Here is a 23,237-nt window from a genome sequence, read left to right as displayed (position 1 = left end):
AAAACAGGTTGACAGGAACTGTCACGATATAAAGGCAGAAACTCGTTGAAAATGAATAACATGACGCGGATATGATATCACCTCCCTCTGTCTGATCACAAAATGACATTTTCTGTCAGCTGGTCAGCTTTTTCGTATCTTTTTCATCTAGTGCAATATAAAGGCTACATCTATATCAGCAATTACCCAAAAAGCAATTTATGTTCCTGACTTCTGCGAAAAAATACCAAGAAAGGTATTTTTTAGTATAAATAATCATTATTTTTCTAAGTCTTCATGTGATATCAACTCATAATGGAGATAAAAAAAAACATAAAGTTGGAACCCCTCTAAAAGCAAATGACGAATGTGCTGGAGGTCCAGAGTTCTTCATTCTCGTTAAGAAATTCATTAAGAACTGCGAACTTGAGCTAAGTTCTGTCAATGTTCAATTCATGAGCTGTGTGCTAAAATGTCAATGACAACCAAATGGTAGAGATGATGGGCTTTGCATGGAAATATTATCATAATCCAATTCTATCTACATCGTACCCGTTCATGAATGTCAACTACATATTATATCTGGAAGTGGTACTCAGCTAAATATTATTATGAATCTCCTCTTGTTTTTTTGGAAAGGTAATGGATTATGAATCTGTCTGTAATAATACAAGGAGAGAAAAAGGTTAGTCAAGCAACCATAATGTAAAAAGCTTTAAAGGACTTCAATTTTTAATTTTTTTTTCTTTTGTTTTTTCTCTGAGCTAAGGATGTGTGAAGCGACGAGGGAATCTCTCTCTCTCGTCTCTGTCGTCATTATATAAGGTGCAGAACCAAGTTGATGAAGCAATAAGCAGTCGAAGGAAGGAAAAGAGAGGTGGGTATAGAGTGAGAGAGAATGGCAAAGATCGCTTTGGGGAGTAGGCGGGAGGCGGCGGAGCCGGACTGTCTTCGGGCCATTGTTGCTGAGATTATCTGCACGTTCCTCTTCGTCTTTGCCGGTGTTGGAGCCGCTATGACTGCAGGCGAGTGGTAGCTGTCTGCTTTCATTATATTCATTTTTCCCTCAATAACTGCTATCGTGAATGCTTTTCATCTTGTCTTTTCAATGTCCAAATTAAACGTGGAAGTGGACATGGGATGCCATTATCGTCTGTGGTTTCTGAATCTAGCAGATTTGTGTAACTTCTTTGTGGTCCTTCCTCTCCTGTTCTTCATCTTTATGTTCCCTGCCTTCTGCTGCTGCCTAGACTTGACGGACTCATGAATTTGCTGAACGGCTACGTCCGGCAGATCTCATTTCTTAGATCGATTGAATCGATCCATGATTCCGTCAGGTGCCCCAAGATGCGGAAGTGTGAACACGTGCCGACGTCAGTAAATGGTACCCAGGAACAAGGCGCAGGTCCCGTCATGCCAGATCCAGGTGAAAGGGAGTGGCTTCACTGTTGATTGTGCTCCATCTGAGGCAGGCTTTATCGAGAAGATCAAACTGGCCTATGCGTCTGTGGCATTTATTCATGCAGATCAAGGATACGTATAATACGGATTACTAAGAAACAGCTAGCCGCCTTAAGCACCCGCGAAGATTTAATAAGCTTACGTTGCAGTTTATACATACTAATTGTTTGATTGAGATCCGAGACGTTCCTGGCTTTTTTTTTTTGTGTGTGTGTGTATATGTTAGTGACTGAGATTTGATACGTACATGGAAACAGGGAAAATGATCGGTGGAACAGATTCGATCATGGGTTTGACCGCGGTGGCCGTGGCCCATGCCTTGGTGGTGGCCGTGATGATCTCCGCCGGCTTACACATCTCCGGCGGCCACCTTAACCCTGCCGTCACACTCGGCTTAGCTATCGGCGGCCACATCACCATCTTCCGATCCTTCCTCTACTGGATAGCCCAGTTGATCGGCTCTTCCCTCGCGTGTCTTCTCCTCAAATACTTGACTGGAGGCATGGTAAAGCTTCTCAAAACCCAGGTTCCGAGACCTCTGCAACATTCCATCCGAGACGACCGTAACAGTGGAATATTCCTTTTTTTTATTTTTTTTCAGGCGGTACCGGTGCATACGTTGGCGGCAGGGATGGACTCCTTGCAAGGAGTGATAATGGAGATCGTTTTAACTTTCTCTCTCTTGTTCACCGTCTACGCAACCATCACGGATCCGAAGAAGGCGGTGCCGGCTGGTTATGGGCCGACGCTGGTGGGGCTGGTGGTGGGGGCCAACATATTAGCAGGTGGGCCCTTCTCGGGGGCGTCAATGAACCCAGCAAGATCGTTTGGGCCGGCTTTGGCCAGCTGGGATTGGACAGATCACTGGGTCTACTGGGTGGGGCCACTTATTGGCGGGGGTCTTGCTGGTGTCATATACGACAATTTCTTCGTGGTGACAACCGGCCACGTGGCTCTGCCTAGGGCAGAGGAAGCTTTCTAATGTATAAAAAGTGCGTGCCTAGGGACGCCGGACGGCGTCTCTGTTTCTTTCGCTCATCATCGTTTTGAGCTCCGGCGAGTCTGAATTTCAAATGATCCATGTGTTGTTCCAGTACTGCATAAAATCATAATTTCGGTAGTAATCGTAGAAAGTCTTTTACCTCCTTGCCTAAAGCCGACGCATATTTGTTTGGGCAGAGATGTCGCGCGAGTCTGAATTTCAAATGATCGATGTCTTCTTGTTCCGGTACTGTCTGAAATCATTATTTTCTCGGGCCATAGTTATCGATGATTAATTTCGTATTAAAAAGGAAAGAAGACTTAAGAGGAGGTGTTCTCTACACTTCTTAATGGTTTTCCTTTTCTCCATGGCCATGTGAAAAGAGGTGGCGTCTGCAGGGAATTGGACGGGTATCTGTGCAACAGTTATATATGAGTTACAACGCATTAAACAAAATCACCTACACGTATACTGAGATAATATCTCTGTGGAGTGAGAGTAAGGCTAAGGTCGAATGGCTTCTTCCAGGGGAGTTTGTCAGACACGACTGTTCTTCGAAAACAGCTGAAGGAAGAAGCTCCATCTCACAGGACAAAGATTTAAAGCAACATTTATGTTTTGTCCAGGATGAGGGATTCTGAATGGATATCAGGCATGTCTTTTTCCCTATCGCCATAATTCTGACCAAACAACTTGGATGGGAAACATGAAAGCCTCCTTTAATTTCATCCCTTTTATAGATTAATTTTTCAATTAAACTTAACCAACAGTTTTGAGGCCAAATTTACAATTAAGGAAGCATGTTGGATGTAACTTAGCCTTTTATTTTACTAAAATATTTAGATGAATTGCTTAGAACAGTTTAACAAGTGGACACAATTGAATGCAGAAAATTAATTAATGGGGTTTGATGCTTAGGAAAAGTAAATCAGGAAGAAATGTCTCAAGTCAATTTCAAGTAACCCCTACATGTTGGGGTTATAGAAAATGCAGAGGAACTGTGGAGCCATTAGATATAAGGTCTCAATTGGGCCCCTTTAGAACCCTTAAAAGGATTGTGAGACGGGACCTACTTTTCTATAGGAATCATTAGATGAATGCAAAAGGAGCCCCTTTCCCTTCCTTCTAAATGTAAGGAGGGTGTTGAAGATACTGTTAAAGATATATCGCTTTGATTCAAAGCTTCATTTGTGTATATTCCGTTGAGGATAATTAGCCCTAATTATAAGCTAATTCTTTGTATAATTTCCATTTCAGATTGATTGTAATATTATGTATACGGCATTGTAAAGCTTATAAATTGATCATCAACTCCACCTTCGATGAGTAGTGGTTTTTATCAAATCCTCTCATGGTATCAGAGCAGGCGTTCTACCTTGTCTCTGTCGAGCGCTTCTAAATTTTTTTCCTCTCCGCCGAGTTTCACTACCCCTTTATTTTTTCCGCGGCATCCCAGTTCATCGCCCCTGTCATTGTCGCCGTTGAAGAAAGATGACAACTTTGCTTTCTTGGCGGAGCCAGTGGCAGTGCATCCCATCGCTGTTCATCTTCTCTATTCGTCGTCTACTCTCTGTCGTCCGACGCGAACCTCCAACCGAACGTGAACCAATTTGCTGTCGATCACTGTCGGATCGCCGTTTGCCAGTTTCTCCATCACCGATTTATTTTTGATTTTGCTGCTTCTCGCTTCGGTATTTACAAAAGACATCAACGCGCCTCCTGGTGAGTCGGCTATCATCCCTTTGGATCCTTCTTCGCCCAAATTTATTTTTCTTCGTTTCGCTGCTTCATCCAAATATTTTTTTTTCTTCGCTTCGTTGCTTCGCCCAATTTTTTTTTCCCTTCGCAGCTTCTACGGACTGACGCCCAAAATCTCTTTGATCAAATTCAAAGTCAAAGTCAAAGTCAAAAAAAAAATCGCTCGACTTCTCCCATGGCTTCAGAATCTTCTTCTCATCTTCTCCCTTTTAACACTCTAATCCACATGATCACCATCAAGCTTTCTTCCTCTAATTATCTTCTCTGGAAAAGTCAATTTCTTCCTCTCCTTGAGAGTCAAGAACTGTTAGCTTACGTCGATGGTACTTTTGTCTCGCCACCTCGATTTGCACCAGCCACCTCTACCACACTCAACCCCACATTTCTTGCATGGAAATCAGTCGATCAACGACTTCTCAGTTTACTGTTATCCTCTCTCACAGAGGAAGCCATGGCTACTGTTGTTGGCCTCTCCACTTCCCATGATGTCTGGGTTGCGTTGGAGAATACCTTTAGCCATCATTCAAAAGCCCGTGAACTACGACTCAAGGATGATTTGCAACTGATGAAACGTGGCACCAAACCAGTTATTGAGTACGCTCGTACTTTTAAAGCCCTCTATGACCAGCTCCATGCCATTGGTAGACCTGTCAAGGATATTGACAAAGTGCACTGGTTCCTTCGTGGCCTCGGCGCTGAGTTTTCAAGTTTTTCTACCGCTCAGATGGCTCTCACCACTCTCCCCTATTTTGCAAATTTAGTTTCTAAAGCAAAAAGTTTTGAGTTGTTCTAGCGGTCCCTTGAGCCTCCTGCCACCACTATGGCGTTCACAGCCACTAATCGCAATCGTACCAATACCCATGGAACTTCTTCTGCTTCCCGTGGTAACCACCAAGATCGTACTCATTCCCACGACCGCAACTCTTCCAACCGAGGACGCACCCACTTTGGTCAGGGTCACCGTCCACCCCGCTGCCAAATTTGTCGCATGGAGGGCCATTATGCTGATCGTTGCAATCAGCAGTATGCTCAGACTGACTCCTCGGCTCATCTTGCTAAAGCCTTCAACACATCTTGTTCTCTCTCTGGATTCGAGGCTGCTGACTGGTTTTTGGACACTGGGGCTTCAGCCCATATGACCACCAATCCATCTACTTTGGATCAGTCCAAAAATTACACGCGTAAGGACTCTGTGATTGTAGGAAACAGTGCATCTCTACCCATTACCCACACTGGTACCTTTTCTCCTGTTCCAAATATTCACTTATTAGATGTCTTGGCTGTTCCTCATCTCACGAAAAACCTTCTTTCAATTAGTAAATTAACTTCTAATTTTCCCCTCTCTGTTACATTTAATAATGCTTCTTTCACCATCCAGAATCGTCAAACAGGAAGAGTGGTGGCAACCGGTAAAAGAGATGGAGGGCTTTATGTGCTGGAGCACGACAACTTTGCTTTTCTTTCTGTTCTTCGAAATAAATCTCTGCGTTCTTCATACGATTTATGGCATGCTCGTCTTGTTCAATTGAATCACTCTCTTATTTCATTTTTAAATAAAACAGGACATTTTTCTCTTACGTCATTATTGCCTTATCCCAAACTATATAGTACCTGCCAACTTGCTAAAAATCATCGTTTGCCTTATTCTCAAAATGAACGCAGGTCATCTCATGTGTTAGATCTCATTCATTGCAATCTTTGGGGTCCTTCCCCAGCCAAATCAACGTCGGGTTTTCTCTACTATGTCATTTTTATTGATGATTATTCCCGATTCACCTGGTTTTATCCTCTGAAATTTAAATATGATTTCTTTGATATTTTTCTTCAATTTCAAAATTTTGTGGAAACCCAACATTCCACTCGTATCAAGATTTTCCAAAGTGATGGTGGTGCCGAATTTACTAGTAATTGCTTCAAAGCCCATCTACGTTCTTCTGGCATTCATCATCAACTCTCTTGCCCATATACTCCTGCTCAAAACGGTCGCGCTGAAAGAAAACATCGTCATTTGACTGAGACTAGCTTAGCACTTCTCTTCCACTCTCATCTTCCTTCTCACTTCTGGGTTGACGCTTTCTGCACTGCCATTTATATCATCAATTGGTTGCCCACTCCGCTTCTTGAAGGTAAGTCACCCTTTGACCTTTTATATGGCTACTCTCCGAATTATGAAAATTTTCATCCTTTCAATTGTCGTGTTTATCCTTGCTTGCGTGATTATATGCCTCACAAACTTTCTCCCCGTAGTGTTCCCTGCCTTTTCTTAGGTTATAGTCCATATCCAATTTCTTGGAACCTCGACTTTATCATATTGAGCCACACACCCCTTCTTCTTCTCCACATTTCCCGCACATTCCTCAATCCAGCTCCTCCCGATGTAATATTTGTTCTGACCCTTTGGATGAGTCTGTGCAGGTTGATAATTCTCTTGCAGGTGCTTCTTTGCCATCCTCAATCTCTAGTCCGCCTTCTATTGAGACCACTGCTCATCCGCCTTCTATTGAGACTGCTGCTCATCCGCCTTCTCCCTTGGGCTCTCATCCTATGATTACCCGCGCTAAAGTTGGTATTTTCAAGCCTCGTTATCCAGCGCATCTTAGTGTTTTGGGCTCTTCTAGACTTCTTTTGGCTCTTCTTACTTCTATTGAGCCCAAAGGATTCAAATATGTTGCTAAGAATCCTGCTTGGCATGCTGCCATGGATGAAGAAGTTCAAGCTTTGCAACAAAATGGCACTTGGATTTTGGTTCCTCGTCCTCTCAACACCAACATAGTGGGCTCTAAATGGGTGTTTCACACTAAATATTTGTCGGACAGTTCTGTTGAGCGTCTCAAAGCTCGCCTTGTTGCCAAAGGTTATACTCAGGTACCTGGTCTCGATTACACTGACACTTTCAGTCCGGTTGTCAAAGCTACTACTGTCCGTGTTGTGCTTTCTCTTGCTGTTACCAATAAATGGCCTTTTCGGCAACTTGATGTCAAGAATGCCTTCCTCAATGGCAACCTTACTGAACATGTTTATATAGAACAACCTCCTGGGTATATTGATCCTTGTTTTCCCACTTATGTTTGTCTGTTAAAGAAAACTCTCTATGGCCTTAAGCAAGCGCCTTGTGCCTGGTTTCAGCGTTTCAGCTCCTTTTTTCTCACACATGAGTTTTCTTGCAGCCACGTCGACACCTCTCTCTTTGCCTTTCATCAACAATATAGCCTTATATATTTGTTTCTTTATATTGATGACATTATTGTTACTGGCAATAATCCATCTCTGCTTGACAACTTTACTCATAAGCTTCATTATGAGTTTGCTACCAAGGATTTGGGCTCCCTCAGCTACTTTTTTGGTCTTGAAGTTTTGCCCACTTTTGATGGTCTATTTATCAATCAGTTAAAATATGCTCGGGATATTCTCACTCACGCTCAGTTGCTCGACAGCAAACCTGTTCACACTCCCATGGTTATTTCCCAACGCTTGTCTGCTGATGGTTCTCCTTTCTCTGATCCTACTCTCTATCGGTCTCTGGTTGGTGCCCTTCAATATTTGACCATTTCACGCCCAGTTATTGCTCATGCTGTTAATTCTGTCAACCAATTTTTGCATGCCCCTACTGAAGATCATTTTCTTGCTGTTAAACGTATTCTTCACTATGTTAAAGGCACTTTTCATTTTGGCCTTAGTTTTCGTCCATCCACTGTTCCCAGTGCGCTAGTCGCTTATTCGGATGCTGACTGGGCTGGCTGCCCCGATACTCGTCGTTCCACATCAGGCTACTCCATTTATGTTCGTAACAATCTCGTTTCTTGGAGTGCAAAGAAGCAACCCACAGTCCCCCGCTCCAGTTGTGAATCTGAGTATCGTGCCCTAGCTATGACCGTTGTTGAACTTCTTTAGCTTACGCATCTTCTGCATGATCTCAAGGTCCCAGTTCCACAACTGCCCTTGCTCTTATGCGACAACAAAAGTGTTATCTTCTTAAGCTCCAATCTTGTTTCCCACAAGTGGGCCAAACATGTTGAATTAGATTACCATTTTCTTCGGGAACTTGTTGTCGCAGGAAAACTTCGCACCCAGTTTGTGCCCTCTCATCTACAGGTTGCTGACATCTTCACCAAAAATGTTTGTCGCACTCTTTTTGAATTTTTCCTATCCAAGCTTCACGTTCGTTCCAATCCGACACTTCGCTTGCGGGGGGTGTTGAAGATACTGTTAAAGATATATTGCCTTGATTCAAGGCTCCATTTCTATATATTCCATTGAGGATAATTAGCCCTGATTACAGGCTAATTCTTTATATAATTTTCATTTCAGATTGATTGTAATATTCTGTATATGGCATTGTAAAGCTTATAAATTGATCATCAACTCCACCTTCGATGTGTGGTGGTTTTTATCAAATCCTCTCAGAGGGGGGCTCTCTTCTCCACACCACCCTATTATATGAGTGTTAGCAGGGTAAGTGAGGAATCCTTCACCAATTTTAACAGTCAAAAGTGGAAGGAGAGCCTACACATACATTGAGATAGAGAGGGAGGTGGGCACTCTGCCTTCTCCTCCCTCTATTTGGGATTCATCGGCTGGTGCCTATAGAAACGGGAGAAAATCCAGGGCCAGTTGCTTCCTGCAAATTTGCATGGTTTTTGGCTTCTTCATGAAATGCATAAGATGGAGAGGGAATGACTCAACTTGATTCATATTCAAATCATTGTTAGGATCACTTTTCTCTGAACATGGCTCTCCTATTCCAATACCGGAAGAACTTGACCAAAAGCTGAAAAAAAATTCGGTCCTGAGTCCTAAGTAAAGAGCTTATAGTTCCTCCAATGGAGCCATATCCTCGATATAACATATATTCCTGCTTTATAAAGTCTGTCTACATTCTTCCATGTCAGTATGATATAACATTGTAATTTTTTCGTTTACTTGTTGTTTTACGTATGAACTATTTGTGTATAGAAATTATGATTTACATATAAGCTTCTGAGCAACACAAATAAGCAAGTTTGACTTCTATTTGATCTTTGTAGCCTTTATATTTTTATTTTCTGATAAAAATAAAGAACCCTTAGTGAGTTGCTCAACTTTTGTACATCTTAACTAAAGTAGGAGAAGCATACACAAAAAAATAAGTCAACATTGTGCACTAGTTGCAAAATCCTAACCCTAAGATCTGCATGAAGAAGTACCAACGCGCAGAAACACTGCAGCCAAGAACAACTCTTCAAAGAGAAGTATGCTCAGTATGGTAATGGTGGGACACTGAAGTACAACCATACTCTTTAATTGGTTCTTCTCTATCGATGTAGCCTAGACTAGGTTCTCATTTATGGGCCACTAATTTTATAGGACTAGATTTATGTATATTTTTGTTTCATTGAGATATTGTGTTTGTGATACTTAAATAGTCTTCTTTTGTTAAAATATGTTAAGGGGACAAGGAGCAACGCTCAAGTCCCGCGCTTCAAGTGTTTGATTCGCAAAACAAGTCTGAATCCAAATTTCCCTTTTTTTGCTTGAGCGAATGAATTGACGTAATTCATTTGAAGTATAATTCATTGTATACTATTCCCTTAATCTAATGAACTAAGTAATGCGGGAGTAATTCATCTCACTTCATTTTGGACTAACCCTCCCTCAAATCTGCATGAAGAAGTACCAATGCACAGAAACACTGCAGCCAAGAACAACTCTTCAAAGAGAAGTATGCTCAGTATGGTAATGGCAGTACACTGAAGTACAACCATACTCTTTAATCGGTTCTTCTCTACCGATGTAGCCTAGACTAGGTTCTCATTTACGGGCCACTAATTTTATAGGACTAGATTTATGTATATTTTTGTTTCACTGAGATACTGTGTTTGTGATACTTAAATAGTCTTCTTTTGTTCTAAGTATGTTAATTTTTAACCGGAATTCAAGATCGTGCAACCGGATCACTAGAAGAAGAGGAGAGAGAAAAAAAGTTACCTTGCTCAAGTACAATACAGCTACCTTTACCTGCTTAAAGAGTAACAATGTAACAAAAACATCAGATGGGTACATCCCGCTTACAGTAAAACTCCCTAGTGAATTCCCTGTAGCTTCTTCTCCATCCATGACGGTGATAACACAGGACTCATCTCATGATCCACCATCATGTTTTTATGCACGTCTTCGTCCTCGGTATCCTCTGCAGTCGCCTTCTCACTACCAGCTAACACTTTAATCCTCCATACCTTGACTGTTCGGTCCAAGCTAGCACTGTAGACCAGGAAGCCCATAAACACTTTCTCGATCTCTACACATGCAGCCAAGCACTTGACTGGCCCCCGATGGCCTTCAATGACGGCCAGGCAAACGTGGAAGCTGCTTCCGTCTTCTCTGCTCCAAACCCTGATGGTGGTGTCCTCTGATCCGCTGAAGATGAGCTTGTCTATGGCCGTTAAGCAGAGAACCCCGAACCGGTGACCTTGTAGAAAGCCGCCGTGGTGATATCTCCCGAAGATGGACTCTTTCTCCCAGAAGTTAACGAGGCCGTCGGATGAACCAGAGTAAAGGAAGCAAGAGCCCCTGAAGGTACTTAAAGCCAGTGCATTCACTGGGGAGGGCTGGAACTTGAGCGTCATGGTGAGGGTGTGGGAGATGTCTCCGCACATCCTCCTCCATATCTTGATGGACCCGTCGGATGAGCCAGTGAAGACAAAACCATCGTCTTGGTTGACCACGATAGAGTTAATACGTTCGTCATGAGCCACGAACGAGTCCACGCACCTCTTATCGGCAACCCTCCATGTCTTCACGGTTTTGTCCCAGGAGGCGGAATAGAGCAAGCCCTCGGCATGGTAGTAAGCGAGGCAGGAGATAGTATCCTTGTGTTGTTGGTGTTGGGGCTGGGTCCTCATAAAGGGCAGGAGAGTGGTCCTTCTGGGTAGAGTAGCCAGCTTCTTGGAAGTGAGGCGTTCGGAGAGTGAGACGCTCCAGACACGGATCTTATGGTCCTTGTGCGCAGTGAAGAGCATATTATTAAAAGCCAAGATGGCTCCGATGTTTCCGGAGCTGGTCTTTAGGTGACCCCTCTCCAGGCATTCCGGTTGCCTCCAAACCCTGACGCGGCGACTGGCAGAGCCGGTGAAGACCATGCCTTTGGAGATGGCGATGGAGTAGATACCCCCGTCGAGACGATGTAAGGAAGCGATGCAGTGGTAGAGGAGGGAAGGGGAGGGGGAGGCGCAGAGGGGAGAGAGAGCCCATGGTGATTCCGGACTGGAAGGCGCGAAGGGCGAAGCAGAGGAGAGCCTTGCCGGGCTGAGTGGGATGTCAGACTCTGGTAGCGGTTGGTGAGGAGCCGGCCTGAGTGAGAGCTGCGAGGGAGTCTGGAGCGTCCTGGGTTGCTCATCTATGAAACTCCAAACGGTTTTTTTCCCATAGAAATCCATAGGCAGGTTAAAGAAAGAGAAAGGAAGAGAAGAGAGAGTTAAAAAGGAAAAGGGTTGGGTTGACGAAGATCTCCAAGAGAAGGCCGAAGAAGAAGCCTAAGGAAGCAAGTAATGGCCCTGGTACGGCTCGTATGAGTTGCAATGCTGCGTTTTGAAGCTGCACTTAGCTGGCTTGGACTATTAAAGCATTCATGGATTTGAGTAGGACTCGTCATGATGCAGGGAAGAGAAAATTGGAAAGCCAAGAGGGGACCTCGTGTACCTCCAGCTTTTACCACTCTTCAACCTCTCCACGGTAACATTGAAGGCCAGGCTTCAAAGAGCCGCATTTATTTTTCACTTCACTCTTCTTCACCATTCGTCATCATTCACTGCACGTGTAAAAACTAGTTATAGTAAGTTTCGAGGGTTATTTTTCAGTATGACTCCCACAGGCGTCGCACACGCTTCTATTTTCGACTGATAAATCTCTTCCAAATGATTCCAAAACTGGAACGAACAGGTCAAATGATTGCTTAGAGATCTAAGGGACGATTGCGTTGTCTCCTTCTTATGAGTTGCCTCGCCCGTGTTAGAGCACTGAAGATCGCTTGGGAAGACGATCAAGATCATATTACGTTAATGCAGGTCAAAGGTAATAAATGGTCGTGGAGGAGTGTCATAATTGGTCACAAATGTCTTCTCTCTCCTCCGCATCTCCACCAATTACATTTTAAAAATCAACGGACGTTTGTTTTTCTTCAAGTGGGTGCTTCATCTTCTTCCCAGAGGTCGTAATTTGAAAAATCACTACTTTTCTGCTTAATCTGTATCAACCACCTGCTTAAATTAAGACATGAAAATTAACCTTATGTTTTCATTTAAGTCCTCTTCGTAGGGGTTCAAACTATAAATGACCGCATGAAAGTAACGGTTTTACATTAATATCATTTGCGAAAACTAATCTCGATCCTCGTTGAGAGCATCGTTCAGTGTTCATAGTTAAATGCAAGGCAATACAGTGGTGATTTGTTCTTAAGGCTGGAAACCTTGCGATTGGGACGCCTCTGGCTGGAGACACAGAAAGAAAAAGAAAGAACAAGAAAACTAAATAATAAAAAAAAACAAAAAAAAGGAGTTATGATGTTCTCCGTCCAGCCACTTAAATGCATTCAGAAGGTAAATTTTGGGAACGCTGGAACTGTAACTAGGTGGCCACACTACACAGCACTCAGTCATCTGTAGTCTCAAATTAAACGAAAACGTACATAGAAATTGCTAAAACTGTGGAACTGCCATCATACCGCATCTTAATGGTAGTTTTCAAATCGATCATGGCATCTTCTGTTATACTCGATTGGATCGCAACTGCATTAGACACAGAGTACATAATCGAGCCGACCACCACTTGATCGAGCCTGACGAGCTGGTGCAGTGATAGAATTAAAAGATGACATAAAGGGCTACCTCAACACTAGTAAGTAAGCTACTTCAGCACTAGCGAGTAACCAGAAGAATTGAATCTTAACCAGAAGAAGCCTTGTCAGCAACAGAAGTGTTGCTGTTAGCATCCATCTACTCTCGCCTCTTACGTCGTCTAAAGGGAAAAAGCCTCAGGTGCTCTTGATGGGACGGCTCATCTACACAGATGATTTTCTTTCGAGTCACTGCCGCTCTAGTGGACTCGAGAATTCCTGTTTGTAAAGAAGATATTTGTTAAAAAAGGTGAGATTGAAGAGTTTATAGGTGGTAAGGTTGGTTCATGTTCATTCGGTTCGATCCCCTTAAGATGTTTCATATCGTCATCCCCTAAATTGATGTCCTCAAGTGCTTCTCGAAGTCCAAGGAATCTCATTCCACATAACGTTGTACCTAGTACCTTCTTCCCCCGAAATGGCACAGCCGTTCATGTCCCAATGAATGTCACTGGATTCATCAGATATGCTGTCCGTATAAATTACAGTAGTGGGAGAGTGCACCATGCATAGCTCCTTAACTGTGTCTTATGTAGTTTTTTCATGTCATTAAAAGGATAACCTCATTGCTTTTACCTTATTGTAGTTTTTTAGTTGAGATGCCATCCAAACAATCGGACTGGACGAGAAAATGTAGCGTTTTCCATTATCTTGTGTTATGTGGGTGTCTTGAATTAATACCCATTTGTGACCCGATTACCCGATTAGTACACACGGTATGTCCCGACCCGGTTAAGTTAATCAGGGTTTTATTCTATAGGGGTTTTCGCAAAAGGAGGATTCGACTTTGAAAAATCGACTATAACAAGCTTTGAACCGCACCGCTCTTCTCTCCAGTGAGTGAACGTCTCTCGTCGTCCTCATTTCGTGGATGTAGGCTATTTGCCGAACCAAGTAATCTTTTGTGCCTTGTGTGTGATTGATTCCTTATTTTTCCGTTTTCTCATTTACTTATACACCTCGTTGCTGGATAAATCTCGAATCGTTTGTCGATTTTCTAATAAACTGGTATCAGAGCTAGCCTTCTGGCAACAGCGCCGGATCTCAGCTCCTCTCTCTGCTTCTGCTGCTCTGAACGGCGATAGAGATCTCTCTGTCCCGAGAGAGAAGCCTGTTTTTCGATGAGTCCTGAGGGAACCTTGTTTTTCCGCTGCTTGTTTCTGTAAGTGCCGAGAGGGCTTAATCAACCGAGCAAGGGAAACTTATTTTTTTTTCCCTTTTGGAAATGAGATTATTGGTTCTAATGGCTGCGAAGTATACAGTAGAAAATTTTGATGGGCAGATGAGTTTCAGTCTATGACGCGTGAAGATGCGTGCTATGTTGGTTCAACAGGGTTTCTACAAAGCGTTGAATGGGAATGAGAAGCTTCCAGCTACTATGTCAGAGGAAGACAGGGAGGAACTTGATATCAAAGCACTTAGTTCAATTCAGTTGTGCTTGGCGGATGAGGTTTTGCGGGAGGTAGTGGATGAGACTACCGCGGCTGGTTTGTGGCTCAAGTTGGAGAGTATTTATATGACTAAATCTCTCACGAACAGGTTGTACTTGAAACAACGCCTCTACACTATTCGGATGAAAGAAGATACATCTATTAAAGAACATCTTAATGAATTCAATAAAATTGTTATGGATTTGAAAAATATTGATGTTACTATTGAAGATGAGATCAAACACTGATTGTACTGTGTTCTTTACCTTTTTCTTATGAGCACTTCGTTACAACTATGCTCCATGGGAACGATACCATATCTAGTGTCGTCACTGGATGCCTGTTTGAGTGAACTTCTCATGGAGGAGCAGCGCATTGCTACTCAGGCTAGCAAAGAACATCGAGTCCAGGCTGATATCTCGGCTCCTGTGACTTATATAGCACAAGGAAAAATTAAGGGTCGGGACACGAGTTCTGTTCAGTGCTTCCACTACAGGTCATATGGTCACTTTCCTCGGGAATGCCCCAAGAAATTGGGTCATTTCATCGCAGTTTGTCCTACACGCCATGAAAGGAGGAAGAATACAGGTTATCATGCCACCACTGGTACTTCTAGTTCTGCATCATTGCCGCCAGCCGTCCTAGTCACTACCATTCCAGTTCCACCAGCACCTGCAAGTTTAACCACCCTCACTCCTGAAATGGTACAATAGATGATCATATCTGCCTTTTCTACTTTTAGTATCTCAGGTAAGCAGAATCTCTCTACTCAACCATGGTATTTTGATTCTGGTGCCTCTAACCACTTGACCAACAATGTTGTATCTCTTTTGAATGTTAGAAAGTATGATGACAACCTGCACATCAACATTGCTGATGGCAGCATTCTGCCTATCAGTGATGTTGGTGACCTCTCTCTGTCTTTAGCTGATGTTTTGTGTCTCCTGACCTATCGACAAACGTTCTATCTGTTGGTCAATAGGTTGATAAAAAATGTAATGTTCAATTTTCTCGCTCTGGCTATGTTGTGTAGGATCAAGCGTCGGGGAAGGTGATCGCAAAGGGGCCTAAAGTGGGCAGGCTATTTCCACTTAAAGTTTTTCTATCCACTGTTATTTCATGTTCTCCTGTACTTTCTTTTGCTTGTAAAGTTGTTGGGTATGACACTAAGATGTGGCATAGACATATAGGCCACCCAAACTTAGTTGTACTTCGTACATTGTTTAAATCGAGTTTATTAGGCAATCAAGACTGCACTTCTCTTAATACTTATTTTGACTGTTCATCATGCAAACTTGGCAAAAGTAAAACTCTATCATTTCCGCATCATGCCTCGCATGCCTCCCACTGCTTTGACCTTATTCATAGCGATGTCTAGGGAATTACTCCTGTTGTCTCGCATGCACAAATTAAGTACTTTGTCACCTTTATTGATGATTTTAGTCGATTTACCTGGGTTTACTTCTTACGGGCTAAGTCTGAAGTTTTTGTCGTTTTTAAGAGGTTTCTTGCACTCATTGAAACACAGTTCTCTGCTCACCTTAAAGTACTTCGCTCTGACTCTGGAGGCGAGTACATGTCAATGGAATTCCAGGAATTTCTTCAAAGCAAAGGCATTATCTCTCAGCGTTCTTGTCCTTCGACACCACAACAAAATGGTGTTGCTGAACAAAAAAATTGTCACCTTCTTGATATGGTCCACACCCTTATCATTGAATCATCCGTTCCTCCTAGGTTTTGGTGTGAAACTCTCTCTACCTCCGTTCATTTAATCAACCGCCTGCCCTCGCCTATCTTACATCATGTCTCTCCCTTTGTTAAATTATTTGGTTATTCTCTGTCCTACACTGATCTTCGGACGTTCGGTTGTGTTTGTTTTGTGCATCTACCTGATCATGAACGACATAAACTTACCGCCCAATCAATTATGTGTGTATTTCTTGGGTATGCTGGTTCTCAAAAGGGCTATGTTTGCTATGATCCCCAGGCGCGTCAAGTCTGTGTTTCTCGGAATGTGGTATTCTTTGAAAATCAATATTTCTTTCCATCTCAAGTTACTCTACCGTCTGCCTCTCTGTCTAGTTTGTTGAGCTTTGATGAGCATCACCCCATTGCATCACTGCCCCCTCCTTATCCTGACCTAGCGCTTGCTCCTGATCCTCTCTCTACTCTTGATCCCATCACTCTTCGTAGACCCACGCTATCAGGTATGGTTTTCCCTCCCCTATCTCTCTGGTAGCTACTTTGTCTTCTATTTTCATTCCTTCTGGCTATAAACAGGCTATGACACATGAGTGTTGGAAAAAATCAATGCAAACTGAACTACAAGCACTAGAGGAGAATCACACCTGGGACATTGTGGCTTGCCCTGCTTCTATTCGGCCTTTTGGGAGTAAGTGGGTCTTCTCTGTCAAACTGCGTTTAGATGGATCGTTGGATCGGTACAAAGCCTGCCTTGTGGCCCTAGGGAACATGCAGGAATATGGGATTGATTATGAGGAAACTTTTTCACCAATTGCCAAGATGATTACCATCTGTACTATCTTAGCCATTGCAACATCTCAATCCTGGCCATTGCATCAGATGGATGTGAAGAATGTCTTTCTCCACGGTGATCTACAGGAAGATGTCTACATAAAGCTTCCCTTAGGTATGTCTATCTCTTCTCCTGATCATGTCTGCAAGCTCTGTTGTCCTTTGTATGGGCTTAAACAAGCCCCCCGGGTTTGTTTTGAGAAGTTTCATGACACACTTATTCTTCTTCTGTCATAAGTCTGTCGTGGGCATGGTCATTCTCTTGGTTTATGTGGATGACATCATCATTACTGGCACTGACTCTAGACTGATTACCAAGCTTCAAAAGGTGTTGCATGCCACTTTTCATATGAAGGATCTTGGACAACTCACATACTTCTTAGGGTTGGAGGTACATCACATACCCAAAGGTATTTTCTTAAACTAGCATAAGTATATTTAAGATCTTATTACTCTCGTTGGGTTGGAGGACACATCTTCTGTGGCTACCCCTATGGAGGTCAATGTCAAATATAGGAAAAATGAAAGGACTCTCCTTGATGATCCGACTATCTATCGACAACTGGTTGGGAGTCTCATATACTTGACTACTACTCACCCGGACATCTCCTATGTTGTTCATCTGGACAGTCAGTTTATGTCATCTCCTGGGCACCTTCATCTTGCCGAAGTTCGGCGCATCATCTGCTATTTACGCGGCTCGCCTGCTCGTGGCTTATTCTTTCCTACTGGCTCCGCGCTACATTTGGTTGCCTACAAAGATGTTGATTGGGCAGGGTGCCCCAATACCCGCCGCTCTACTACAAGCTGGTGTATGTTTTTAGGGAATGCACTAATTTCTTGGAAATGTAAGAAACAAAACCGGGTGTCCAAGTCATCTACCGAGGCCGAGTATCGCGCTATGTCTACTGCGTGTTCTAAAGTTATTTGGCTCCGCGGTCTTCTTGTTGAGCTCCAGTTTCCTCAGCCCTCATCTACACCACTTCATGCAGTAATACAAGTGTTATCCAGATTGTGGCCAATCCGGTTTTCCATGAGCGCACCAAGCATATTGAGGTTGACTGTCACTCCATCCGCGACACTTTGGAGCATCGGGTAATATCTCTTCCATACATTTCTTCGGATCTTCAAGTGGCCAATGTCTTCACCAAAGCATTGTCTCAATCCCGACATAACGTTTTGGTTGGCAAATTGTTGTTGCTTGGCTCACCAGCATCAATTTGAGGGGGGATGTTACGATATATTAAAATGTATATTAGATATAATTTATGTTCATAATTGTTGTATAATTTGGGTTATATACATAGGGTTATTAGATTAGGCTTAATGGGATGGGTGACATTGTATTGGGCCCATGGGCCATTTTGTAACAGGAAAACCTAAAGGTTAAATACATAAAGAAAGGGGGAAAAACCCCAACGGGAGGAATTCTTCTTCGTCATTTGTGTTCGTGTTCCTTGTCTTCACCGAGAAACCAGAGAGCTCAATGCTCTCTCTTGTCTGGACTGTTCCGTCAGTCCCCTTGAGATAGTGGTGGTTATGTCCACCACCGTAGGAGCTGTGAGCTCGCTATTAGACTGTGTCGTCAGCCTCTGTCCGACGCATTTCGTGTTCACTGAAGACAAAGTTCTGTGGGTCTAGAGGAGTCGTCAGAAACAAACATTGATAGCTTGGTGATCAAGGGGGGGGTGGCAAGTTTCTCAAGTTTATGACTAACCCTACATTCAATGTATCCAAGCACTTAGGATGCAGCTTGGCTATTACATGCCAAAGCATTAATAGTTCAATGGTGATAGAAATTAGATGGAACATATAGCACTTCATTGATACTTACAATAATACTGACACAAGATGGTGAGCTCTTACTGAAGCAATTTAGACGTTCTTTAGAGGGAAACACATTCAACTAGTTTATTAAACTCCCCTTTGAGTCCATTGGAACTAGTTGGAACACAAATTCTTGATTCTCTTCCATACAACTCATCGTGTAATAACCTATAGTGAACTTACCAACATGAAGTAGAGAACGAGAGAAAGGTGATTGACTACATCAATCGATGGAGGCATCTAAGTTTGAATTGCAAATAAAGTGTCAACTTATCCATCAAGACTGAGATTGACATGTGTCTTTGGAGGAATACCATTTGGGTTTACTAACTTACAAAGTTAGAATCCCACAGACTTCCAAGAGTTGTTACAAATGTGATAACATGGAGATTTTGATCGAGAAAGAGGGTGAGGCAAAAGCCCCAATAGATGACCCAAGTTAAAAGGTGAAAGAGAAAAAAGGACTTCAAGACCGTTTTTGCAAAAGAATTATTGAAAAATTTCACATTACTAGTGTTTTCCAACGTACCAAAATTACAAGTAAGATAATGAAAGACGATACTAGTAAGAAATGAGAAGAGAATGACAATAAAAAGCCTACATTGAAAGAATGACAATAAAAAGCCTACATTGAAAGAATGACAAACAAAGACCTATCCTTTCCTTGATGTTGTCCTACCTAGAATGTTAGATGAACAGCTTTATAAGCAAATGATTAATCTCCTTGATCCCAAACAACCAACAGATTTTAGGAAGGCAAGTGACCCCAATTATTATAGATTTCATAGAATAGTTGACCATTACACCAAAAAGTGTTTTCTCTTGAAAGACAAGATCTTGGATTGTCAACCCAAGGGTGCATCATTATTGATCTTGAAGAATATAAAACCACCTCAAACCCAAGTTTCATAGTAAAATGATGCCAAACCAAAATAAAATATTGACAAAAAATACAAAGGCATAGTTTGTAAAGTTTGGTTCATCCAATGTCATGATATCGGAACCATCATAAAAGATGGCTACAATTATACAAGTCAGCCCACACCAAGCTTTTGTCGTCGGCCCAGGTGTCTTCTCAATAGGGGGTGAATTGAGAATTTCTAATAAAAAATTGAGTGTTTATAAATAAAAATAAATGTGAGTAAGGTAATCAACAAACTCACACAATATTGGGAGACAAAATTTGGTAGTCAATGTTCTCTTATTTGTAGTCACCACCAAGAACCCTTGTTAGGAAAAATTGTACTAGCAGTTCTGTTAGTTAAAATTTACACAAAAGAGATTCCAACTCTCTTTAAACTACATATATGTTCAAATACACGAATACAAATCTCTCCTTGAAACTAAGGAGGATGACGAAGTCTATCCAAATTCCTCCATTGACTCATCTTTTTTATTTTACTACTATGCCTTTTTGTTCATCTATTACAATCTAGGACGTGTTATCAAAAGACCGAGCAATGAGACAAATTTCTCCCATCCCATGATTAGAGGATCTTGTTTTGCTACCTTCTCATGTGACACAGGTTTAACATACAATGTTCCTTCCATGCCTCTACTCCACGTCAGTCAAGGTGTTCATAATGGCTACCCCTTGCTTTATATCAAAAACCCCTAATATTTAATAACATAGCAAAACTTCATGTAATATGGATATGTTTAAATGTATTAATAGTTATGCTTGCTTCCCAATTCATTATTGAGTGTGTCTCGTAATTAAGCTCATTAGTGAAGTGTGAAAGGATTTTTTTGTGGCTCCATATTTTCAAATTGAGACGAGGATGTTGGGTGACGTAAGTTGAAGCTTACGTGTACCTTTGACTATATACATGACGGTCAAAAATAGATATTTGTGCTATTAAGTTGAAAAGTTGGTTATTTGTGTTATTATTTTTTTAAAAAATGGATAGACCAATAAAATTTCGATGGAAGCTGTCCATCTTTAAAAAAGCCAGCCTCCTAGGAATCAAAATCTTTGTAAGCTGGCAGTCTTAAAAAATAACTGCGATAATCTTCCTAATTAGAGTTACAAAATACAGGAAAAGTTACCATGAGAAGCACATACTGATACAACATCTATTAAATTCTTCACAATTTTACACGCCCTAACGGACACCCTGCAACTTTTTCTCTATCCACGACGGTGACAATACGGGACTCATGTCGTAGTCCAGCGTGATCTTCTGCGGCACGTCCCTGTTCTCAGAATCCTCTTCGCTCATCTTTTGGCTGCCATATAAAATTTTGATCCTCCATACCTTCACCATCCGATCCAAGCTCACGCTGTAGACCAAGAAAGCCATCGCCACTTCCTCTATCTCGACTGAAGCAGCTAAACACTTGACCGGCCCCCGGTGGCCTTCGAGGACCGCCACACAAACATGGAAACTGCTTCCTTCTTCTCTTCTCCACGCCCTGATCGTGGTGTCCTCTGACCCACTAAAGATCAACTTGTTTAGAGTCATCAAGCAGAGAACGCCTAGACGGTGGCCCTGTAAGAAGCCCCCGTGGTGGTATCTCCCAGACATGGAGTCCTTGCACCAGAAGTTAACCAAGCCGTCGGAGGAACCCGAATATAGAAAGCAAGAGCCCCGGATAGTAGTCAAGGCGAGGGCGTTCACGGGAGAAGGTTGGAACCTGAGTACCATGGTAAGAAAGTGGGAGAACTCTCCGCACATCCTTCTCCATATCTTAATGGACGCATCAGAGGAACCGGTGAATACAAATCCGTCGTCTTGGTTAACGACGATAGCGTTAATGCGTTCGTCGTGGGCCACGAACGTGTCCACGCACCTCCTCTCAGCCACCTTCCAAGTTTTTACTGTTTTGTCCCAGGAGGCGGAGTAGAGCAAGCCCTCCGTGTGGTTGTAAGCTAAGCAGGAGATGGTGTGCCTGTGTTGTTGACGGGTCTGCGAGCTAGGGAAGGACAGGAGGTGGCTCCTTCGAGGTAAAGTGACTAGTTTCTTCGACCGTAGGCCATCTGATACGGAGACGCTCCATACTCGTATCTTGTGATCCTTATGAGCCGTAACAAGCATACTGTCAAACGCCAAAATGACTCCCACATGTCCAGAGCTGGTTTTGATGTGCCCTCGGTCCACGCATTCTGGGTGCCGCCAGACTCGAACTCGGCAGCTTGCAGAGCCGGTGAACACCATGCCTTTGGAGATGGCAATGGAGTAGATGTTCCCGTCGAGGCGATGAAGAGAGGCGATGCAACGGTAGAGCAGGGAACACGAAGGGGTCGCGCGGAGAGGAGAGAATGCCCATGGGGACTCGGGGCTTGAAGGCACAATGGACACTGCTGAAGCGGAAGAAAGCCTGGCCGAGGAAAGCCTCGCTGGGGTTATTGGCACGTTACTCTCAAGCAGTTTCTGCAGGGTGAGTGACTGAGAAGAACGCTTAACTCTCTTGGGTTCGTCATCACGGAAGCCCCAGGTAGTCGTCTTGGTATACAGCTCCATGGGCAGCTAAAACAAGGGCGGAGAGAGATGGCCAGTTCAGAGAGCGTATAAACTATGGTTTTTCGTGAGCTCCATGTATTATACACATTTGAAGTCAGATAGCTCGGATTGATGAGAAAAATCCGGAGTGAAGCAGGTTGGCTTGACAATTAATTCACTACTAGGACAACTCGTCGACCTGACTCACGACTGTCTTTGACTAGAGCCGCAGGACCTTTAAACCTATCTCATATTAGATTCGCCAACTTAATATCATACACCATGTTGCAATGAACATGACCATAACAATTCTCCCTTCTTTCATGATCCTCTAAATAGGACCATCCACGTGTGATTAATGATTTCTTGAATGAGGTCCATTGAAGAAGAACAACCACTAGCTCTTGAAAAGGCTAGCAAATATGCAAATCCATCCCCTTGTTTTTTCTCTAGAACATGAAACCATTTCCCTCCTTGGTAGAGCGCCGTGTTCTATTCCGAACGATAACGATGGAAGATATTCCGATCAGTTCCGACACTTTGAATTAAAGCTTCTCCCGGCCTCACCCCACACCCACACCCAAAAAGAAGATAAAACAAATGCGATTCTTCCCACATAAATACTTTCAGATCAAAATCAATAGTTATTTATTGAGGTTGTCCTGGACATACTTAGATTCTGGTCTCGAAATAAATGCGGAAGGCCATGAACATTGGACCGAAAGGCTTAAATATGCTTGGGAAATCATATTCTAAATGCTTGAGATCAAGCATTGATAATACAACTGGTACGCTTGCAGGCTGCAGCGAGTTAAAAGCCGTGGCTGTGCAAAGAGTTATACGATGAATTCAAGCAAACACCAAAATTCAACGTAGCACAGAAGAAGAGATAAACAAAAATTAAGTAAAAGTAATAGACTTCCAGCCTTACAGGCTGTCAAATTCAGAAAAAAAGG

The 23,237-nt window shown here is 42.8% G+C and overlaps 3 protein-coding genes across 3 annotated transcripts; 1 reads left to right on the top strand and 2 right to left on the bottom strand.

The window, feature by feature from the left end:
• Window positions 1-764: 764 nt before the first annotated feature.
• Window positions 765-2,746, top strand: LOC137936058 (probable aquaporin TIP4-3). The gene is made up of 3 exons (XM_068780576.1): window positions 765-1,004; window positions 1,698-1,945; window positions 2,042-2,746. Exons 1-3 carry the CDS (start codon window positions 878-880, stop codon window positions 2,420-2,422), a joined length of 756 nt encoding a protein of 251 aa, XP_068636677.1. The 5' UTR covers window positions 765-877; the 3' UTR covers window positions 2,423-2,746.
• Window positions 2,747-10,129: 7,383 nt separating this feature from the next.
• Window positions 10,130-11,650, bottom strand: LOC137937142 (protein JINGUBANG-like). The gene has a single exon (XM_068782220.1). The coding sequence runs from the start codon at window positions 11,590-11,592 to the stop codon at window positions 10,240-10,242; it is 1,353 nt and encodes a 450-aa protein (XP_068638321.1). The 5' UTR covers window positions 11,593-11,650; the 3' UTR covers window positions 10,130-10,239.
• A 9,293-nt stretch (window positions 11,651-20,943) lies between these two features.
• LOC137937354 (protein JINGUBANG-like) lies at window positions 20,944-22,302 on the bottom strand. Its single transcript, XM_068782423.1, has one exon. The coding sequence runs from the start codon at window positions 22,300-22,302 to the stop codon at window positions 20,944-20,946; it is 1,359 nt and encodes a 452-aa protein (XP_068638524.1).
• Between the last annotated feature and the right edge of the window lie 935 nt (window positions 22,303-23,237).

The sequence above is a fragment of the Aristolochia californica genome, unplaced genomic scaffold, assembly GCF_029961685.1.
Source record: "Aristolochia californica isolate CCGP_79_NKW_82.1479 unplaced genomic scaffold, dmAriCali1.0.hap1 SCAF_7, whole genome shotgun sequence".
NCBI classification, from domain to species: Eukaryota; Viridiplantae; Streptophyta; class Magnoliopsida; order Piperales; family Aristolochiaceae; genus Aristolochia; species Aristolochia californica.
This window is presented reverse-complemented; position numbering and strand designations above follow the sequence as displayed.